The sequence below is a fragment of the Cheilinus undulatus genome, linkage group 5 (assembly GCF_018320785.1).
Source record: "Cheilinus undulatus linkage group 5, ASM1832078v1, whole genome shotgun sequence".
Classification (NCBI taxonomy): domain Eukaryota; kingdom Metazoa; phylum Chordata; class Actinopteri; order Labriformes; family Labridae; genus Cheilinus; species Cheilinus undulatus.
The window spans coordinates 32,947,438-32,970,028 of record NC_054869.1 but is presented as its reverse complement, the minus strand read 5'-3'; the positions used below and the strand labels follow the sequence as shown (position 1 = coordinate 32,970,028).

At 39.6% G+C, this 22,591-nt stretch overlaps 1 protein-coding gene across 4 annotated transcripts; it reads left to right on the top strand.

Moving 5' to 3' along the window:
- Nucleotides 1-1,147: 1,147 nt before the first annotated feature.
- plat (plasminogen activator, tissue) lies at nt 1,148-18,818 on the top strand. 4 transcript variants are annotated; one of them, XM_041788101.1, is made up of 15 exons: nt 1,148-1,299; nt 7,518-7,620; nt 10,032-10,074; nt 10,380-10,514; nt 11,283-11,393; nt 13,040-13,214; nt 13,538-13,629; nt 13,727-13,901; nt 13,990-14,075; nt 14,154-14,216; nt 14,317-14,521; nt 14,611-14,747; nt 15,068-15,208; nt 17,286-17,434; nt 17,523-18,818. In XM_041788101.1, exons 2-15 carry the CDS (start codon nt 7,558-7,560, stop codon nt 17,688-17,690), a joined length of 1,743 nt encoding a protein of 580 aa, XP_041644035.1. In that variant the 5' UTR covers nt 1,148-1,299; nt 7,518-7,557; the 3' UTR covers nt 17,691-18,818. The 4 variants fall into 4 exon arrangements, with proteins under 4 accessions (XP_041644035.1, XP_041644033.1, XP_041644036.1 ...); XM_041788099.1 differs by having other exon boundaries at nt 10,032-10,155; XM_041788100.1 differs by lacking the exon at nt 1,148-1,299 and adding an exon at nt 5,997-6,209 and having other exon boundaries at nt 10,032-10,155.
- The last annotated feature ends 3,773 nt before the right edge of the window (nt 18,819-22,591 follow it).

Genomic DNA, 22,591 nt, shown 5'->3' with positions numbered 1-22,591 from the left:
CACTCCAACTCGTCTCCTCGACCGGGCGTGCGTCTTTCAAACTCTATAAACTCCAAAACTTTGAAAAGAAACACACCAAAAACATGCTGCTGGGATTGAAGTTACTCATGTCCGCCATCTCCTGGTGTAAAGTGGTACCAGCGCAGACCTCCGCCATTAGCCCTATCTCCCAATAGTAAAGAATCCTTTCAAAAAAATTCCTGGATCTATACGATGATCCGGATCAGTCCCAAAATCTAATCAGTCTTCCTTATGTCATTTCTGACATTTCCTGAAAATTTCATGAAAATCCATCTATGACTTTTTGAGTTATGTTTCTAACAAACAAACAAACAAACAAACAAATCCACCCGATTACATAACCTCCTTGGTGGAGGTAATAATCAAAGACAAATTTAAAATGATTTAAAGTGGTATATTTTATCCATTTAAGTAAAATATAGGCTAGCCTTAAAATTAGCTCAGTGTCAAATGAAGCAGTTGTTAATAGGAGATACAGTATTTTTGCTTAAATGTAAGTAATGGGTATAAAAATGACTTAAAATGTAAATTTGTAGCCTACATGATCCATTGTGCATCATCATATGCTTATCCACTTCCAGGGATGGGTCCCCAGTCTCTGTCACTGTTATTTTAGGGTGACAAGCTGAAAAGTTTGGAAAACCCTGCTTTAGTCAGAGACTGAAGTAAACTGCCAGGCATAGAGAGCAAATGCACAGTTTGAAAATGTTCAAATACATTTGTGTATTAAGTTCTTATTTTGCTTGTATTTTTTAATGTGTGCTTTAATTTGTGCTAATGCCTTCTATGTTTGAATTGTTCTGTATTTAAAGCACCGTTTATGCTTTGTGTGTGAATAGTGCTCTATAAATAAATTTGAATTGAAATTGTAAACTCCAGAAAAGAAAAAAAACCCATCATCTTTACGCATCAGAGAAACACAGAGGGGGGAATGATTGCGACATTTCCTGATTAAATCTACCATGCTGGGCCTCTTCTTTTCTAGGGAAGTGAGGTAGTGAGTTTCCCTGGAGTACTTGGTTCGGTGCCATCCGTCCGTGTGTCGGCCCCGCCCCGCAGGCTTCATCATCACCATCCGGCCGGACAGCCTCGCTCTCCCGCTGAGGTCATAGCAGCAGCGGTCCTCCCCCCTCAACGCTCACCGGCAGGACAAGGGCTGCGATAAAAAGTGGAAGCAGAGGCTCAACCAGCTCAATCTGAGCGAGAGAATCTTAAGGACGCACACATTTATCCTGCACAGACTCAGAGAAGTTAACAACGTACAAGAGCTTCGACGAGGTATGTCTTTGTTTTGGTACTCTCGCGATAACACAGACCACTGTGCACCAGGTTGTTTTATGCTAATTTACAACTTTGGATATGATTGTTTCGTTTTGAAAAGGGATGTTTTAACAACATTATAAGGTGATGCAGAGTTTTCAGTCAAGTTAAGGGAAAGTTTTGAGCATTTTGCATGATTTTTAATGAATGTGTCACCGAAAATTAGATCAAATTTGAGTGGCTCATTTGCATATGATTTAAGGTGTTTTCAACGAGCGGTGTTTTTAGGATTTAGCTTGATTTCACCAAGCATGGACCTGACACGGCAATATTAATCACACTTAAGTACAAATTCGACTGAAAAGTATTTTATTGTTTTATCTTTACATCTGATATAGTTCCCTGTTCTTGTTTAACCCAGATTAGTGATAAATCGAGTTAAAACTTTGATAATACTGAAGAAACATTATGTTTAAGGACTATTTTTAGAAGTTTTTAGGTTTCACAGACTTAGTGAAGTCAAACTTATCTTTTGCTTGCTCAGATATTTGGCACCCCAATCAATTCTCATCTTAACTTTTGCAGGTTTTTCTTTATCATTTTCCATCCTCATCCCTACCTTGAATCCATGGGAATACTGTCTAACCTTCCCTCACAGTGTCATACATCATCTTCTTGACCTTTTTTCTCAGAAGTTAATTTGTAATATCAAGATAATTTAGTGTAACAAAAGTTACAAGAATGTGGAGATATTGCGCCCTGCTTCTGGACTTAATGTGTGTTTCTTATCTAAGAACATCCCTGCTATGATAAAGTGTGTATCTGTGTACCAAGCTGCACAAGATCATTTCACATCCAGTCTCCTATGGAATGAGCTGGATTCTGCATCTCCAAAATTCCCTTTCTGGCATCCATCAGCACTGATGTTCTCCATCCCACTGATACTCTGAGCAGTTGCATGTTGCGAGAAAGTAGTTTACATCCTTTATCTGAATTCCTGGCAGTGTGGTCAGCTGTGTTAGTGCCTCAGACGAATGTTTGTGAGTGACTCATGGGACCTTAGAGGTGGAAGTTAAGAGTAGGTCAGGCAGAGGATAGGACTGGACCGGTTGGTGGGAAACACAGCCAGAAGATGACGCAAAAAACCCGCAAGAGTCAATCATGTAACTATTAGATCTAGCCATAGAGCCTCCTTTCTTCTTCTGTGACTAAATGCTGGAGCTGTATCTTCATTAAAAGGCGTTGATGGTGGTTAAAAGTCCCATACAAGCCTCCTTCTGTCCCATGCAGTCCTGGCTGGAAGCTGGGATGACTCAACACTACTCACTGTCTTTCTGCTGACCGCTAGGATTTGATTTCATCTCTCCCTCTTTTCTCCTCTTTCTCTGTTCTCTCCATTCACCACATAGCTGTCTAATGCTACAGTTTATTCACATTTCTAGTGTCAACACCTGCCCTTTCTTCCTCTGAGATTATGTTTCTACCTGATAAGAAGTTCAATGTTTCTATTGTGCTCAGAACAAGGCCGTAATAATGCAACAAAGCCGCTCTCTGTTCTTTGGGGGCTTTACAGAGATGGATCACAGCTGGTTTACTGAAGCTTGACTGAAAACTCCCTGAATGAATAATGCCTGTTAAGAAGCTTATAGACATGATATTGCATGCCTAAAAGCATCATCAGCAAACATGCTACACACGTGCAAAGCTCTTAACTGAAGGAACAACGCCTAAAGTGGAGCTACTTGGAGGTTTAGGGCAGGTATAAGGAGCAGGTCAAAGCAGTTAGAAAATCAGATTTACTGGAAACCAAGCTGCCAGCGTGCTGTGACAAGACAATGGGAATCGTGTTTATTATCCAAGCACACAAATATTGAGCTGTCTAAGAAATATTGTGTGGAAACTGAGATCAGTGCCAGAATAATCAGACGTTAAAAGTGCTACAGTGCCCACGGCGAAGATGTTTCCTCTGATAGTTCATGTTTTGAGTGCGGCCCACGCTCTGAATTAGGGTTGTCGTGATACCGCACTGTGATATGCATATGATTCTCTAGTAAAGATTAAAGTGTATCAATACCTGTTACAACACCATGACAAAACAGAAATTGGACGCATCCCTTATTGGTTTATTTTAGGGCTTGCACCTTTATTTGAATAGGATAGTGCAGTGATTCCCAACCTTTTTTCTGAGGACTCCAACCCAAATCTGAGACATCTGCCCCCCCAACAAAATCACTACTACTTCTTACTTGACAGGTTCTTAGCAAAAAAAATAGACTAAGAATAGACAAACAATTTTATCAAGGCACAAAATGTAAGAGTCCATAAGCTTGTTATCAGCACCGATACTGATCTCCATCTAAAACAGCTGTGATTTAGTATCTCACAACATGGTATTGAAAAGTGTCTCTTCTTCTTCAAAGTGCAATTTTCAAACTTCGCAGCTAGATGCAGCCATGCCTCCTGCACACCACATTATCTTTCTCTCTGTGTTACACTTTGAAATCTCATCCCTGTAACTGGAAGACAAAAATGTCACACCTCCGACTCTTACAACCTCAGCACACCACCATCATTGCATGTGTCTGCTAATGGCCCTGTGGTGTAGAGCTTAATACTAGCAGTTCTTCTAAATGTACTGGAACTTCCCCCTAACAGGAAGTGAAAACCTCGAGTGTGTATTTAAGTTTGTCTGTTTTATCATCAGCTGCATGTGTTAGTTTTACCAAAGTGGTGCATCTGAAGCTGCTGCTGACTCACAGTCTGGCTGCTGCTGCTGCTCCAAAGACCTTTTCATTTCTTCCATTCAAATTTGACCTACTAGAGGAGCCATGCTCCTCTTCTCAGGCTGCATACATGGTTGTACACGTTTTATGTATTAAGTGACTGGGATAACAGCCTTAAAGCTGACAGTGCTGGTGGGATGATAGTTTCCCGCTAACCTTTTAAACAAAGGTTAAACACAAGCTTCTTGTTCTATCTAGCCTCCAGTCAACATGCCTTCATCTTTAGTCCTTACAAGCATCAATACACACCATGACTGATTTTCACTTTATCCCTTAGATCAGTGGTTCCCAACCTTTTTTCCCGGAGCCCTCCCTCCTTATATCTAAGAAAAGCCAAGTCCCCCTAAATCCCTCAGGAACAAAAAAGTGATCAATTACTGTCAAAACTCAACATCAGTTTTTATTTTTTTAATCGACAAACCCAAAAATAATAGATTAATATGTTTATTATTATACCAGAAGACATTTATATAAACTATTTAAGTTTAGTTTTGCCATGATCTTAGTTAAAATATGCCAATCTAATCTTGACAGCCGCAGAGCAGACAAAGCCTTGCGCCCTGAGATCTCCGGCGCAATCTGTGACCCAATTCTGGTTAAAACTGCCACTATATTATAGCTTCATTAAAGCTAATTGCTAAATTGGTTTGTTTACCGGCTTGCAGTACAACTAAACCCCACCAGTAGCTGATTGGTACGTCTGTTCTCAAACAGGACAACATCTTTTCAGATTGGAACTTTGCAAAATTGGATCTGCCTGATGCCGGACTTGAATTCTGGCCAATCCACTGGCTTTTTTTACCTGACATGCCAGATTTGCCGGGTTTGTTTCAAACATCCATCTGGTAAACCTCTCATAGACGGTGTTTGGGAAAGGGTAAAGCCTTTGAGGAAAAACTCGGAGGGTGATTGGATGAATGTTCTGTGTGTCACATCTTTACAGACCAATGAGAGAAACAAAACACGTGACGTAGCTGCTACCGAGGTGCTCCCCTACCGAGGAGTAAACTACATATAGAACTGCATAACGCAAACCATGGCATTGTCGTTTTTGAAAAGAAAACTCAGTTCTGTTTTTTGATTTTCTTCTAATGTTGAAATGTCATCAAGTTCTGATAAAACTGGCGCTTTAGCAGCATCCACACTGATGTCTTCCGCCATAATTGCACCGGCCTCTTGTCGCTGCTTGCTTACGTTAAAACTCCACCGCGTCCAAAAGTACTGCCTCTCTTCGCTGATTGGTCCTGTCACTTTCTAACCAGACCCAAACGGTTCAGAAGGGAGCTTTGCAAGATGGATACGCCAGTGAGAAACACGGAAACAGGCGTATCCATTTGCTTTGTAAGGTTACCTCTAATTCTTTTCAGTGCTTATTGCTTTTACATTTAATCTGAAAATTCACCATTTTTCATTCTAGTTTTCTGTTCATTGTACCACAACAGCTGTTACATCAAAAACCTCAGACATGACTTTGAGTTTTGAACTTTTTTCTATTCGGATGTTATTAATATAGGGGGCATTTCTAACATTCTAAGAGCTACATGAGTTAAAAGTAACAGAATTTGAAATTTCAGAAAAATGAAGTTTTTGATACATAGGTTGTCAAAGTAAAATAGGGTGCTCTGAGTTTGGATGAACAAATTAAGTAAGAATTATCTGGTTTTACTTTGCATCCTGTAAATGACACTTTTTCACTTACACATTTGTCCTGTTCTCTGTTTAAACGTTTAAATATAAGACTGACAACAAAATCAGCTAAAACTCAGATAGTTGAAGGCCCAGACAGGGCCTCTCCTCTTCAGATACTACAGACTTTAAAAAGGGTGGGGTACACATATTTTCATATCTGGTGTGTACATGCCAGTGTGAGTTTTGTGCGTATGTAATGATATGAACTCACGTTTCCGAAATGCATGAGGCCACTCTGGCTGTATTATAGCAGGAAACACATGTTTTCAGCTGACAGGGTGGAGAGTGGGGTGACTGAGTGGAGCTGAACAGCTGCACAAAGGAAACAAAAAGGAAACTGGTGTGTTGTTGTCCCTGCCAGAAAGGCTCAGTTGGGGGGTACAAGCGCAGGTCATCGGGGTATATTATTTGTTCGAGGCACATGGATAGCCTTCATGAGACCTGTCCTCTTTAACGGTGAGTTTTTGAATGCATGTGTTTGTTTGAAAAGTGTGATCCTGAGGGGGAGTCTTTGTCCTGATGAACAATGAGCAGAAAGAACAGTAAATCTTGGTGTGTAAGGGTGTTTATTAGCTCCACGTTCCTGAGCACTTTGTGTGTGTGAGAGTATGTATGTGGGTGTGTGTTTGGTTGCCTCACTGATATATGAAAACACGGTGCTGTTTTCTATTAGCTCAGTCGACCACAGGAGGTGAGTCAGTAGATCTTAAAACGTGCAGGCATGTATGCACACGATTCCTGATGTATGTCTGGGTCTTTGTAGAAGTTCCTAAAAGTTATTCTTAAACCAACCTGCTCCTTATATTTAGGTCAGTTTTTATGATTCAGCTCATCAAGTATGAACTTATTTGTCATGTCTTTCACATTTTCCTCACTGCTCCATCCTTCAGTCAACACTTCTTCCTTCTTTGTGACTCATATTTACTTACACTTTACTGAGGAGAAGCTCATCTTTACATCTTTTTTCTGCACAATTTGACTTCTTTAAACTGAGAAAGGGAAGTGTGATACCAAACATCTGTAGGAATTGAAAAGGGAAATATGTCTTCAGTTTCATTGTCTTGTTACGGGCTTTCCCTTCTCCTTTCCTTTTAAGTCCTAACTGAGTCACTTCATCCTCCCACAGCTGGTGCTGTGCTCTGTTAGAGAAGGAATGCTGTCAGAAACTCTCTGCTGTGCGCGCTGCTTTTTATCTCCAGGACAGTCCAGATTGTACTGTTTGATATCAACCTATTTTTGCAGAAAGTGAAGATAATCTCTTTTCCTGTTTGTTCCTATTGAGGAAGTCGTAGAAGAGTTAAGATGAAGGGGAAATGAACTGAAATACAGCAGCAAAGACACAGACAGAGCATCCTATTACATGTAAGGATCCTCAACGGGCTGCTACTAACTTCCTGTCTGAGTCAACAACGCAGCTTCAAGGAACTAGAAATAACCTCCAGTTTCCCACAAGCACCCCACCTTGCCCACCCTTTCCTCTCTGGGGGTCTTCATCAGCAGCAGGAATACTGTACACGCGGGAAGGAAGCTTTACAGAGAAACAGTAGAGTCTAGAAAAGGTGGATGGGGTTTAAAAATTTCCTGCAATTATTCTCTTTGGTGTTTTTGATGATGGATTTAAGACAGAACATAAACACACAACAAAGACATAGCACAGAAATCCCTGCCCATACACCAGACAGAAATAATGAACTTTAACATCTTCATCTGCTCTTTATTGAATTATATTGTCTAAAATGTATTTATATTCTCTTTTTATTCCAGAAAACTGAAGACCACTTGAGTTGAAACCATCTGAGTAACTATGACCACAACACTGGCATTATTACTATTCCTGTCTGCTCTTTGCTGCATCCTAGCGGGCAATGTAAGTACTATAACCTCATTTTTATACCTTTCATCCCACTACAAATCCTGCACACTTAGGAGAGGCTCGTTTTAATACATTGAATTCTCGTGTGTTTAAAAACTGTCCTATTCATATTAAATCATTTGTGATTTTGAATTGAGTGTTACAGTACTGTTTCTGTCTGTCAGTCTGGTTTGAAATCACCTCGGTGGTGCCTTTATGTGATTCCTGAAACTTAAAATCTGAGACTAAAGGGCTAGCTGCTGAACAGTGACATTTTAACTGCGAAAAGGTAGCATTACTTACTTCACTTACAAGCAATAGAGTTTAAAATATGATTAAAGTACTAAATGATACTATATGATACACCACGATACAAGACATGATACAATAAAATAAGAGATAATGCAGTATAATAAAATACAATATAATAGGATACAGTAGGGTTTGATAGCATAAACAACAGAGTTGGTGATAAGATTTGATATAGGTATGATAAAGCATGATATGATAGAATATAGAACATGGTGTGGTGCAGTAACATAAAGTAAGATAATCAATATAGAGCAAAAAAAGATTAAGTACAAAATATTTTGATACCATATGATATGCTATGAATTGTGTAAAATATGATACTTAAAGATACTGTTGTATCTTGATATCGATTACACAAAATTATATGTTTAGTATGGTACAATTGATATGATACAAAATGATACCACATGATAGGATCTAATAGCATATTAAAATAGGATATGATGTGGTAAGATAATCAGTATAGTTCATATTACAGTACATATAATGACAAGATGGACGGTATGTTAAGATACAATCCAAAGCATTAAGATAAAATTTAATAGTACAGTGTAGAAAACAATAGAATATGATAAAATAATCATGAAGGGAGGAGTGGAGGAGGCCCATCGTACTGGTGAAGTCAAGGGCTAGATATGACTTATCATACTTTCTCCTTTTTGCTAAAGCAGTTATGATTTGTGCCACAGAGTCACTGATAGTGCCACATTTACCTTGAAGTCATCTCACTAAATGTATAATGCAAAATCGTGCACACTGTTTTTATTCAGCCGTACTGAGCATCCGTCCACTGAGATAATCCATACAGTTCTTAATAAGATATTATACAACCAGGCCTGTCAACATCGAGAAAATAATTTAATCAAGATTAATCATATTCTTTTTATTGAATTTTTAAAAGACTACAGCGTTACAAACCTTTTCTTGAGTCATTTTAGATTTTTCTGCTGTCTTAAACTAAACCTAACTGACTTCCTGTTTGAAACGGAGCTGCTTCTATGGGTTGACTGAAGATTATGACATTAATTCAACCTTTTATAAAAGAACTTCATTTTGGGTTGAGAGGAAATAAAGGGACAGTAAAAGGATAAATCCTTGATAACACAAGGTGCAAATGACTTTTGACTTGTCCTCTGAGTGGAGTTTTTTTAGATAACTGTGGCCGCAGGGACACACTATTCTGGATGAATCAAAGTTTGCTGGGAGGGACAATAAAACACGAGATTAATCACAATAAAGAAATTAATGCTCTAATTGTGGACCTAATTTAATTAGGTCAGCCATAGATACAACACCATATGATATGTTATGATACAAAACATAGCATTATGTTGCATTAGGCTGTGACATGATACTACAAGATATGATGTGATTATTAAATACAAAGCATTATGATAGAATCAGTGATACAATATGATGCGACAAGATACGGTACAACGTGATATGATACGACATGATAAGATAAGATTAGATACAGTGTGATGCATTATGATACGGTACAAATTGTTACTTTACAACACAATGTAATGTGGTACGATACAATACCATAAGATAGGATACAGTATTATACTTAGTCATGCTATAAAATATTATACAACATGTTGTGATAACATTGTGATATGTTATGAAATAATACTTTATGATACAGTACGATGTGATACAATACATGATATGATATGATGCCAGTTGATACAATACGATACAAATTGTTACGCTATGGTGTGATGTGTTAAGATACGATTGTCTTGCATTGAAAAGGACTGAATAATGTGTAATAGTACTCAGTTCAACAGTGGTGAAAGTTAACTTGATATCCATTTTATGTCTACATAAAATTATACAGGATATATTTGAGACGTGTTACACAGTAAGTGACCATCTCAGTGCTGCCTACTCTTGAATTTTCTGTTTGCCAGTGTTTGATTAATGCAGAGGAGCGGCAAAATGTTGATTGTGATGAAAAAAAAACCTCAATACAAAGCAGGTTTTTGCTTGTTTATTTTAAAAGTATCCTCCAGACATAAAAACAGTGTGTGCTTGAATTGGAAACCACGGCCGTGCTGCCAGTCCTCATGCTCTACTGCTCTGTGTTTAACATTTACTTTGTGTTGCAGGTGGAGCTGCTCCGCTCCAAGAGAGGGACTCGTTTTTACAGAGGTGAGCCTGACAGGCAGCCTGCTAGAGGGACGCTTTTGATTATTCATGTCCAGAAGTCTTCACCTTCCTTTGACACCTTCTGTGAGCCCCATCACACTCCTGCTTGTCTCTAACATCACCACCCTCACCATCACCACCACCTTTAATCACTGTTCATGCGCTGTTGTCATTCACATGTTTGTCTTTCCCCTTTGCACCTGAATGTTTATAACCTCTTTTCTATCTTGCAGTGATTACTCTTCCTGTGTGTCTTGGCTGTGTACTTATTATTTGTGTGTGCTTGTGTGTGTGTCTGTATTTTTCAGCACAATGTATTGATATTGAGACGTCAGCTGTGCGTAGTTCTGGAGACACTTGGCTGCGATGGAGGGGACAGCGTGTGGAGTATTGCCGTTGTGCATTGAGAGCGCGAGAGCGTTGTCATATTGTGCCTGTTATCAGTGAGTGTGACATAGATGCAAACACACAAACATGGACTGGCTGCCTTCATTTTTTGTGTCTCTCTAATCAGTTACAATGATCTGTATAAACTCTTCTCTCTGTTAATTTCTCTGTCAGTCCTTGCCTGCCCTTACTGACCTCTCTGTCGTCATTTTACTGCTACAACCTCGCATGATTATTTTTTGTTGGCCTGCCTCGATCATGCGTCCAAATCCCTGTTATTTCAGTCCAAGAGCTGCTGGGTTTTCTGTGTTTTCCAGAGGGCGTAGTTTAGTCTGAGTTTGTTTGAAATACTTCAGCCAGGCGAGCCCTCTTGCGCACTTTTCACCCCCATTGACGAATCCTGTGAGACATGACTCGCCCCTCCCTCTGACAAATTACAACCACATTTTCTCTCAGCCAAACTGCACCGTCTGTGAGCCCACAGCACAGCGAGTAAGCGTGGTGCTGTTTTTTTTAACGCTAGTCTTTAGGAAACGTTGAAATAATAGAAGAGAAACCAGACTGGAGATGGAAGAAAACCAGTTCTTCTTAAGAAAGACAGTCTGGTGTGTAAGATGAGTGTAAGAATGAGCCATGCTCACTGAGCTTTTCTTTCTCATGTTTCTATGTCAAATATGACACACTTGGCAAAACCCACTTTGTAATTAGCCGTTTACGCAAGTGGTCGGAGCAAATCAATCATATTCCTATCATTCAAGTTGTTTATTTTCTGAGAAACTCTGTGATGTATGAATGACTAACCGTCTCTCTGTCCTCCCCTCCAGACTGCTACGCGTCTCACTGTTACAACGGAGGAACCTGTAAAGAAGCCGTGTACACGTCAGACTACATCTGTCAGTGTCCTCAAGGCTTCAGTGGGGCTCAGTGTGAAATCAGTAAGTTCTCAATAAAGATTTCATTTAACCAAGAGCATGATTACTAATGATTTAATCAGCCTGGATACTTTACTATAAAACTAATCAAGTTTTATTCTGCAAAATGTAAAAAAAAAAAAGTGTATTTAAAAAGTTCATTTTTGGAACTTTTCCTTTATTTAGATTGGACAGTAAAGAGTATGAAACTGGGGAGAAAGAGTGGGGAAAAGGAGCTAGAGGCCAGACTTGAATCTTGGCTGCCTGCTTGTAGGACCATAACCTCTCATGGGACACAAACTTAAAAAATTTTAATTTTCACCTAAAATTTCTCATACCCTTCAGATATAACAGCCACAATGACAATACTGGACATTTCCACTATAACAGATTTTATTTACCATGCTTACATGCTTAAAATCATAAAGATGATGATGCATTAAAAAAACATAGATTATTTAAGATTTTTGTTGTAATTCTAATCTTATTCACAAAGAAAATACAGACCTCTTGAGCAGCCATCTTGTCAGTGATATGCATTTTTGGAGATTTCCCAAAACCTTCAGTGTGGAATATACTTCTGGAAATTGAAGGGCCAAGGGCCATGTACCTCCAGTACTTCACCCTACTCCTTTACTTTAACAAGTCAGGAAGCTCAACTCCTAGATGTGAACATGTAAAATGCCTGGGTAGGGCTTAATTACAGGGGCAATGGGTGTATTAGGATTCAGACTGAGAGTGAGTGTGTAAGTGGCCTTCATATCTTTCAGATATTCAGATATCATATAAGATGTCTGTAACTACATTGAAGAAAATAATCGTCTTGCGGTGTATCAGTTGATGTTGAGTTGCAGTATCATGTTTTTTTAACATGGACCACATACTGGGTATCTTATTGTGTCGTCTTCCCTCCGAGTCCTACATCATGTGTACTTAAAAGAGAGAAAAGCAGCTCATTATCACTTTGTACTTCACTGTATTTGCACAGCATTCTTTGACTTAACTTGATTTGACACTCTAAAACCAAGACACATCAGCATTTTATCACTTAAGAGAAACACGGGCTCATTTCATTTAAGTCCAACACAGTGGCTGGTGACACAACACTGAGGAAAACGCTCTACGATCTTGTTAATGACTGCAGATAAAGTCACAGCCTGACTGTGTGACTCAAACAGAAGGTGTCATGAGTCTTAGGTTTGGAGAGAAGATCATAAACCATGAAGAGACATTTTGGGACAGAAATGTTTGTGTTTCTGCAGGCAACTTTTTGAGGGTTTGGGGACACTCCGCCCTCTTGGTGGGATAATTATGCAAAGACTGGCGGTCACATTTAGCTGATTTCAGTGACAGAGTAATGAGTTAGCATTGCCAGGCTTAATAAATCTGATTGCTTTACAATCATTATAGTTTATGTTAGGCCATTTGACACTACCAACTGGAAAAATACAATAAAAACATCATTAAGGCAGAAGTTGTAAGCTTAATGTCTTGCATAAGAAATACAATGTTTTCAAAATGTGTCCAAACATGTTGAATAGCCTCAGATTTTCCAGAACTTTAATATGTTTTATTGTGTCAAAATAAATTAATTAGATCAGTTATTAGAGTGATGTAAGACCAATATAAATGAGTGATAATCAGCATAACTCTGACTCTGTCTCCCATAGACAACAATGAGAACTGCATTGTGGGACGTGGTGAAGGCTACCGTGGCACATGGAGTACCAGCAATTCAAGATCAGATTGCATTAACTGGAACTCCACAGTTCTGAGAGGGAAGAGATTCACAGCAAAGAAAAACAATGCTGCCAGTCTGGGGCTAGGCAATCACAACTACTGCAGGTATATTACCACAGCATAGTGTTTACAGAGGATTGTTTGTAGGAATTTACAGCTACTGTATTATTCCTTGTTTCCATGCAATTTAACAAGGGAAGGGGCCTGATCATCAAAAAAAAAACAAAGGTCAAAAGTGGATTGACTGCAGGCAGGATACATTTGAACCTGTAACTATGTAACTTACCTGAAAGGGTTAAAAAAGCACAACTTAAGCCCAATGAGCAAAAATGCAATGAGACCCCTTTAGAAAGACTTAAGAATTGTTTTAAGTACTTGAGCTAAGAGCTTTGGTTCTCAAAGGGTTTTCTTACTTTTACCCTTTACAGGAACCCAGACAGTGATGTAACCCCTTGGTGCTACATCTTTAAAGGCACTCAGATCTCCTGGGAGGCCTGTCCTGTACCTAAATGTCCTGAAGGTAAGGCCTAACAAAGAGTTAAGCTGAGCTGAAATGCTAACATGTAAACCACAATTGCCTGAACACTTGGTTTCTCTGTTGTTGATTTTTTTTATAGATAAGTACCAAGAATGTGTTCAGGGCTCTGGTCAGTCATACAGAGGAACAGTATCCGTCACTAAGAGTGGCCATAGCTGTCTCCCATGGGACTCTCCTGCTTTGAGGCGCAAACTTAACAATGCATGGAAACCTGAGGCCTTGGAGCAGGGGCTGGGCAGCCACAACTTCTGCAGGTAAAGACACCGACATATCTTTAAAATCCTCGGTACAGAAAGAAAGACCAGATTGAGTAATATCATTTCCTTCTTTTTTTTCCAATAGGAATCCAGATGGCGATGAAGGTCCATGGTGTCACACCTACAAGAACATGAAGCTGACATGGGATCTGTGCGACATACCAAAATGCTGTAAGTCCTTTATCTTGAGCATTTATTTGTTTAAGTTAATTTTGACCTGAGATTAAAATTTCTGTGCTTGTTTTCCAGCGTCACGTCCATCAGTCATCACCACTGTTGGCCCTCGTGCTCCAACAACAAACAATCACCAAGGTGGGACATCCTTATATCTGATAAAGATCCTCCACTGTCTATCATCTGTAGTCTGTTGGTGTGTTTTCATTGTATTGACATGAATCCTTGCTCTCTATAGGGACATGTGGCCAGCGTATGGACAACAGCCTCAATCAACCCATGTTTCGCATGTTTGGTGGCCGAGCGAGCGACATCACAGAGCAGCCATGGCAAGCGGCCATCAATGCCTACCAGAATCGTCTGAAATTACACTTTCACCGTTGTGGAGGAGTTCTCATTGACTCCTGCTGGGTGCTGTCTGCTGCACACTGCTTTGAGGACAGGTAGAGATCCGTCAGATAAACTCATAAAACTTACATTGTTTAACTTGTTTGGAAGGAAAAATTCAAATGTATCTCCTTCTTCTTTTCAGTGTTAAAGCAGAGAAGTTAGAGGTGATTTTGGGGAGAACATTTAGGAAACAGAACTCCAGTGGGGAGCAGATTTTCAAGGTGGAGAAGTACTGGATCCATGAGAAATTTGACCCTGAGTCATTCGACAATGACATTGGTGAGTAAACATTTGAAGAGAAAATAATCATTCACATTTTCCTTTTTTTCTAGTTTTGTTTCATCAGAATGTCCAAAACAGTATTGAATTAGAAACATGGTTTTGGCACATTAGCGTTATGGTTTTGGCATACTAACTCAAAGTGACTGAGGGAAGTTAAACGAGACACTTCAAACAGCCACGTTTCACCCTTGGGTGATGATATGGAACATTAAGTGGGAAGCAAAAGCTTGTTAAAACTTGAACTCAAACCCCCAGTCTTCACCCACATTTTCCCAGTGCATTACTCTGACTTTCCGTTGGTCACTTTCCACTTGCAGCTCTTTTGAAGCTTAAGGCGGACGTTGGCATCTGTGCTGTGAACTCCCCGGAGGTTCTTCCTGCATGTCTGCCTGACCATGGACTGGAACTGCCTGACTGGACTGAGTGTGAGATCTCAGGATATGGAAAAGACTCTGAATGTAAGAAAACATGCTGCCTGATCATGATACCCTTGAATTTGACATGGTTACTATTGTGATTAATGTGAATTGTGCCACTAGGCTAACCTGACACGAAAACCTTTAATTCTAAGCATTTGGGAAAGGGCAGAGGCTTTGAAAAAAACTCAGAGTGTGATTGGATGAATGTTCTGTCTGTCTTATCTTTACGGGCCAATTGTAGCAACAAAACACGTGACGCAGCTACAGAGGAATAACGCGAACCATGGCACACAACTTTTGTCATTTTTAAGGGAAAACAACTCACTACTGTTCTTTTAATCTCTTTTAATGAAGAAATGTCATCAAGTTCTGATAAAACTGGTGCTTTAGCAGCATCCACACTAAGCTCTTCCGCCATAATAGCACTGGTCTCTTGTTGCTGCTTGCTTATGTCACGACTCCACCACTCCTGAAAGTACTGCCCCTCGTGGCTGATTTTTCCTGTCACTTTCTAACTGGGCCCAAATGGTTCAGACGGGAGCTTTGCAAGATGGATCTGCCAGTGAGAAATGAGGAAACGGGCGTATCTATCTGCTTTGCAAGGTTACCATTAGGTGGCATACAACAAAAGATGCTGAGTAGAGACACAATGCTCACCTGTCCCTCTCTGCAGCTTATTTCTTTTTCTGAACTGAGGGCCCTGTTCAATAAAAAGTGTACTCTGTTACGTTTATTTACTGAACAGAAAACCCCTTTTTTTGCTTTTGCTAGATGAATTTCTCATAAGGAGGGGGAAAAGCTTTTAAAATGGCCTTTCTCATTTGTGCTGAAAGCTGATGTATTCTGGGATCACTCAGTACAAACCAGGAAGGTCACTTTAAGCAGCTTCTTTCCCTTGTAATGTAAAAATCAGTGATGAAACACACTCCACTCGCCTTGGCAATGTCTAGTAGGGCCACATCTTTAAAAGAGTGGGGGGGGACTTGGAGGGGTGGAGTTATGCAGCACAAAACATGACTAAAATACAGCAGCAGCAGAGTGGTTCCATGGCTTCAATAAATATGTTGTGTCTGTCATGGTGTGAACAGACAAATTCAACTTGGGAAATCAAGAAGTTCTATGGTTTTAAAAAAAACATTTGACATATTTTAGGTAAGTTAAGTAGTCAACTTAAATACATAACGGGGGAGGCAATTAATATTGCATTTTCAGTGCAAAGACTCTACGTATTGTACCTTTAATGCATCTTTTGAAGACCCTGTAAAGTGAAAATAGATCCGTATTTAGGTTTGTTGCATGATAGGTCACTGTGTTATGAACCCCCAGGTCAAATTTTAGTCAAATAAAACATCTGAGTTTATAAAATTAAGCTTCAAAATCCTGAAAAATGAAGCCCTAAAATCTGCTCTAGGATGGTGTGGGCGAGTCTGTTGAATGAGTTGAAACCATGCTCACTCAGTTGATATACAATCCTCTTAAATTAAAAAAATGCTACAGTCTGAATTGAGGAAAGCACTCACTCCATTAGCCTGCCTCTTGATCTTTTGTTGACCTTAGAAGAAGAGACGAAGTCTGTTTTCTGGCTCAAATCTCTGTTATGATGCTTTAAATGATCCATAGACCACTGTGTCTGATAGATTTGGCAAATTTACCTTACAATTAACAAAAAGCAGCATTTAACTGACTGTTAACTTTCAGTCAAGGCAGTGACATCAGCTAATAACAGACTATACTGAGATGAACTGCTCTGTGATTTTATATTGTAGTGTTAGAGGGGAGGGGTCATTCCCTACTGTGGGCTCATGACATCATGAGCTCACATATTGGCCATTGGCCACATTAAACCATGTCAGGAAAGAGGTGAAAAACTTTCTAACGGTCTCAATCCAAAATTCAGTCACACATAGATCTCAGTGTTTTCACATGTTTACAACAACCATATTTCAACATACCTAATGTGTTAAGACACAAATTATGGATTTCACTTTGCAGGGTCTTTAGGTGATTTTGTGGTACTTACTTGATTTGACCAGCAGAGAACAGTGTTAGCTTTCCCACAAACCTTCACGTGACATCTTTATGATTATACGATGCTTAATTCAAACTTTGTCCACAGTTGCTGCAGAGTACTCCGAGCGTGTAAAGAGAGGTTACGTTCGCCTGTGGCCCAAAGAGCGCTGCATCCCCGAAGTTCTGTCTGGACGCACAATCACCTCCAACATGCTGTGTGCAGGGGACACCCGGAATAGGGACGATGCCTGCAAGGTGAGACTAACACAGAGCCCTTCTTAAATGTTAGGATCATTACTTTAAGTCTGACTACTTCATTTTGCATGTTGAATCTAAATCACAGGGAGACTCCGGTGGGCCGCTCGTCTGTCGTAACAATGACAAGATGACTCTGATGGGTGTGATCAGCTGGGGCGATGGCTGCGGGCAGAGGGACAAGCCTGGGGTCTACACCCGTGTGACTAATTACATCGACTGGATCAATGGGAAAATCAAGGCAAACCCCGTCTAAAGTCAGAAAGAGACTGCAACAATAATGTTAATGACCTTACCCACAAACACAGTGGGTAAAAAGAATAAGTCTATCTGTTTATCATTGAGATGACAGGCAAAGACTGACAGACTGATTATGTTCAGAATTTGTTGATCCTTGTTCAAACCGATGGAGGTTTTAACACAGAAGGATAACTCTGACAGACGCACAAGAAGAACCTCACTGTAGCTCTTGTTTTCTGTTCTCTACTCTGTTAAATGTGACGGTATATTTGAGCAGAAACTTAGGACAAGCTTTTGATCTTCATGATAGTTCTTTTTTTTAACCTAAGAAAAGTTCAACTATGTTTCCTCAGTGCTGTTACACATAATTGGAAGATAAGGTAGGAAAATAGGAAAAAAGCATTATTTTTCTGTCTTCATGACCGGCTTCATGCTAGTTTGTATAAAACACAGCAGTAGACTTTAGGTTGGTAGCACTTTTAATCAAAAAAGGCTCTCCACTCAGCATCAGCATTAGTTTGCACAGTAGAGTAGATCACATAGGAATGAGGGCATCTTTTAAAGTCTTCTGCAAGCTGTACACAGTGTTAGACTTGTCTTCTAAATATAAGATTATTCTGAAGGAGCCACTTATAACGCTACTAGTTTTCTTACTTCAGGGCTTTTGGGAATCACACCAAATTCAAAAGAAGAAAGATCTGCTGGTTCAGATTCTGCTTGATTGTTTAGTTTTTAACTCCCCTAGTTCTTCATGTAGATGAGGCAGCAAAGAAACCTGCTTCACCTTGAACAAAATGCTATTTCTCTTTTATTTTTCTCAGTTCTTTCTATAACAAAACTCCAAGAGCATTTCTACACCAACTCCTGGGTTGAGCCCACCATGTACATAACATGTAAATTGAATTTGTACTGAACAAACTTGTCTTTTCTACTCATTATTAAACAGCTTATTGACTGCAAAGCTTATCTACTAAACCTATTGTATAGTGACTGAGTTAAAGATGGTTTATACTGTTATATTTATGTATTTTAAGATTGTTTTGTAGAAAATACTTTTGTACTGTGTGTACTATAGTCAAGTAATTTATTGTTACTGTCACTATTACCACTTCTTGTGTTATACTCCTTTGTCAATAAAGAATACTGGGAATAAACCTTTCTAACTTTGTGGTATTTTACCAATACCGTCCATATACTGGGACGTGTAAGGGTGATAAGACTCAGTTTATCTGCATTTGAATGAAACATTTGATTAAAAACACATTTCCATGGCATGATGGTGAAATTTTGAGCCGGGGGTTCTGGCAGTGTGCGGACAAACATTTTTGGTGTCAGTTTTTGTCCTTACCTGGCTCAGGCAGTCACAACAAAAGAGTAACAACAATATGATAAACTTTATATGTCAATATTAGTGAGAAAACTTTCTCTTAAATGATGAAGAAGTACTATGGATGGAAGGCATCTAACTGGAATCTTCCCTAAGCCCCCAAAATGGCTAGAGCCAGCCCTGTCAAGATGATGTATTTATGCCACTGTGAGGGAAGGTTTGGAGATGTTTGGGAGTCTCAAGGGAAAAGGGAAAAAAACATATGTCAGCTGTTTTTTGTACTTTGATAAAAAATGTTTAAAGAATAGATAACTAAAAAAATAGTTATCAAATCAGAATAGTTCTTTGTTTTTTATGTAAATATGAGTGATGTCAGTTAGAATTTGTTATAAATATCTTCAATTGTAGCCCACCTTGTACTCACTGCATAATGATCCCTACACGTGGTCTACTCCACAGGTGCATCCAATCCTCACTGATAAGGAGACTCTTCACATGCTGATTCAGCATGTGTTTGAAACAGTTTGTATGTTGTACACTTTCAAAGTATGGCCTTTATTCTTTTTTTGGATCAACCAATCACAAAGGAATGTGTCATACCTAGCAAACAGCGACTACCCCACCTCCTCTCTGAGATCAAGGTTTCTGATCTTTCCTTGCTCATAGCTACTTCAAGAATGTTTCTAAATCACTATAAGTCTAGGAGTACTTACTGGGATTTTTTGAGCTAAGATGGGCCAAAATCCAATGGCCAGTGAGATAAACATAAAATGTAAGCCATTTATGAAAAAAATAATTTAGGTAATGTGTGAAAAAGCTGTTAACAGGCAGACTATAGCTCCTCCTGTCAGAGCGACCACTAGCTTAAAGCCAGTAGGAACTCAGCACTGATCCAACATTTACCCACAAACCGCAAGTGTACCATACATTGTTCATCTGCCCTGTCACATAGTCTACTGATATGGATGCAAAAAACGCTCTAGCAACAATTAAAATGCACAGAACAACTTTTTCAGACCAATGCAGTTCGGCTTGTGGCCTTCATCAAGATCACCAAGAGACACAATGCAAACATTTTCTAAGAATGTCAGCATACAAATCTGCTAAAACAAGGCAATTTCTAGAAAAAGTCAAGTCAAGGTAAGGCCTACTTTACATTTAACCATCTATTTTGGCCAAGAGATGCACATGACTCTTGGAAGAAAAATAGGCAAGTCTTCTATTCTCTAAATATGTGGCACATGTTCAAGCTAAAAATCTAAAACTTTGACTTGTCAACACACAAGCTGAAATGTAAAGTCAAGCCATGACCCAGCTGAGACGCAGTTGACACACACCCAGTCTGAAACAGTTGCAGTGCAGATAGTCTAAAAAAGAGGTTTGCCCATTTTTTGCACGCCTCATGCATCTCACCGCCAAAGTAGACTGAAAATAATGGAGCCGTATTTCATTTGTTTTAGCAGATATGCACACATGGGTAAAACATGCTAGCAGTGGATTTTTTGATGACCCTGATGAACGCCACAAGCAGAAAAGTGTTGGTCAAACAAACTTGTCCTTTAAACTTTAACCGTTGCTTGGGCCTTCTATTGCCACATCGGTAGAATATAACAGGGGAGATAAACACAATCTGTTTCAGGGCTACTCAATTAGTATGGGATGGGGGCCACGTCCTGAAGAAGCAACCATAAGCAGGGCCTGAAAAACACTGCATGATGCTGTGCAGAAGTATTCACCACCTTCCCAACTTTTGGGGGAAAAGTCATCCCCCCTAAACTTAATAACTGGTTGTTCCACCTACGGTGGCAGTGTGACACATAAAATATGTGGTCACAATTTGTGGTTTTAATATGTTACTGTGTCTTTTATTAAAATTATTCTAAAATTGTTACAATATTGTAAGAGGATACAGACCTAAAATTTGGTTCGCTGCAGCTTTAGAGGCTAAAATGTATATGAGCCACTCCGGCCACTAGATGGCAGCAGAGCGCTTGCAGCAACAGGACTGTCTTTATTACATTTGTTTCTATGGTTTGTTTGCTACTCTGGCAGGATGACCAGAGGAACGGCTGCAACTTTACTCGGTGTCATCATTTCTCCTGTTTTACAGGATTTAAAAATCTGTATGCATGCCCCATGCCTGGGGTCTGTTACAGCAGCAACCACAAGCAAGCATTTGTGATTAATATCAGTTGTCTTACACATCACTGTGGAGGAATTTTGGGCCACTCTTCTTTGCATAATTGTTTAAATCCAGTCACACTGGAAGGTTTCTCAGCATGCTTTGGCAACTAGTTTCGTGCTCTTGCACTTCAAAACTAGAGTCAAAAACACAGAGGCTTTCTGAGTATAAAACTTAAAAGAATGTTGCTAGTGCGTTCATTTGAGGCAACATTATTTTGTGGCCCGTTTTTACCAAAAATTCACTCAGTTCTGGAGAGAAACTTTCACCCTCTGTTACACTGTATAGACTAGCTTCCTGGCAGCTACAACCAGCGAGTCCTTTATTAAAGGAGCAATGCTCAGAACTGGTATAGAGAAGGAGGTTTAGGAAATATCTAAGGCACTGTAAGACTTAAGTTAAAAAATATATAATTTAGGAATGGTCACTTTTTAAATTAATATAGATTTTTAGGGGCTGAAATTCTACATACTGGATCTTTAACAGGTCACTAAAAATTACCTTGGGGGCCTATTCTGGCCTCAGGGCCTCCAGTTGAATAACCTGGCTCTATATGGTAACTGTCTTGCTTAAAAATGTAAATCTTACTAAAGTGGCATGTTAGCAAAAGTCCTTATGAAGTTTTGAGAGGAGTGATGCTTGGAGGACATATTTTGCCATGATGCAAGTGAAAGCATAATGTAAAAGGAGACAAGTTCTCCTCCTATAATTTGTAAGCACTTGTGGTCAGGAATCCATGGAAAGGCTTGTCATCATAACCAGTCACCGCTAACATTTCTTTGAGGCCAGGGTCCTCCAGACAGATGTGGCCAGGTGCTCTGGACACAAAAAAGCACCATCGATGGTGATGTGTGATGGATCAGCGGTCCTGATGCAGGCAATATGATTGTCATTTGCCAGTAAAAACCTTCATGACACCATCAAACACTATGAAAACACCAGGGAAAGCAGCAGAAAGGTCTTTGAGGTACCCATTCTTCAGAGCTTCCTGACTCAAAGGACGATGAAGAGTGTGAAGGACATGCAAGAGGAAGTAAGATAAACCCTTATTATCTACAGCATTTTTGCAAACATTAAGTAACAGTGTGCTGTGAATTAAGTGGAACAGCACCGACAGTGACTCAGGATTCAAAGTAACACCAAAAAGTGTGAAACAACCGCAGTGACTGCAGTGCAAGTGTTTTTAGTCATATCTCGCTCTCCTACCACAGGTTGTGGTTGTGTAGGATGTTCAGTGATTGGAGACAGCACTCTGGCTGCCTCACACTCATGCACATATTTCTCACCACTCAGCTCACCTACATGTATTTATTGTTTAATCGAGCAAGGTGCAGAAAAAAAACTTGGACAGCTCTCAGTCATAACATGTTCTTAAAATCAGTCACAGTGCAGGGTGAGTTTGCAGGAA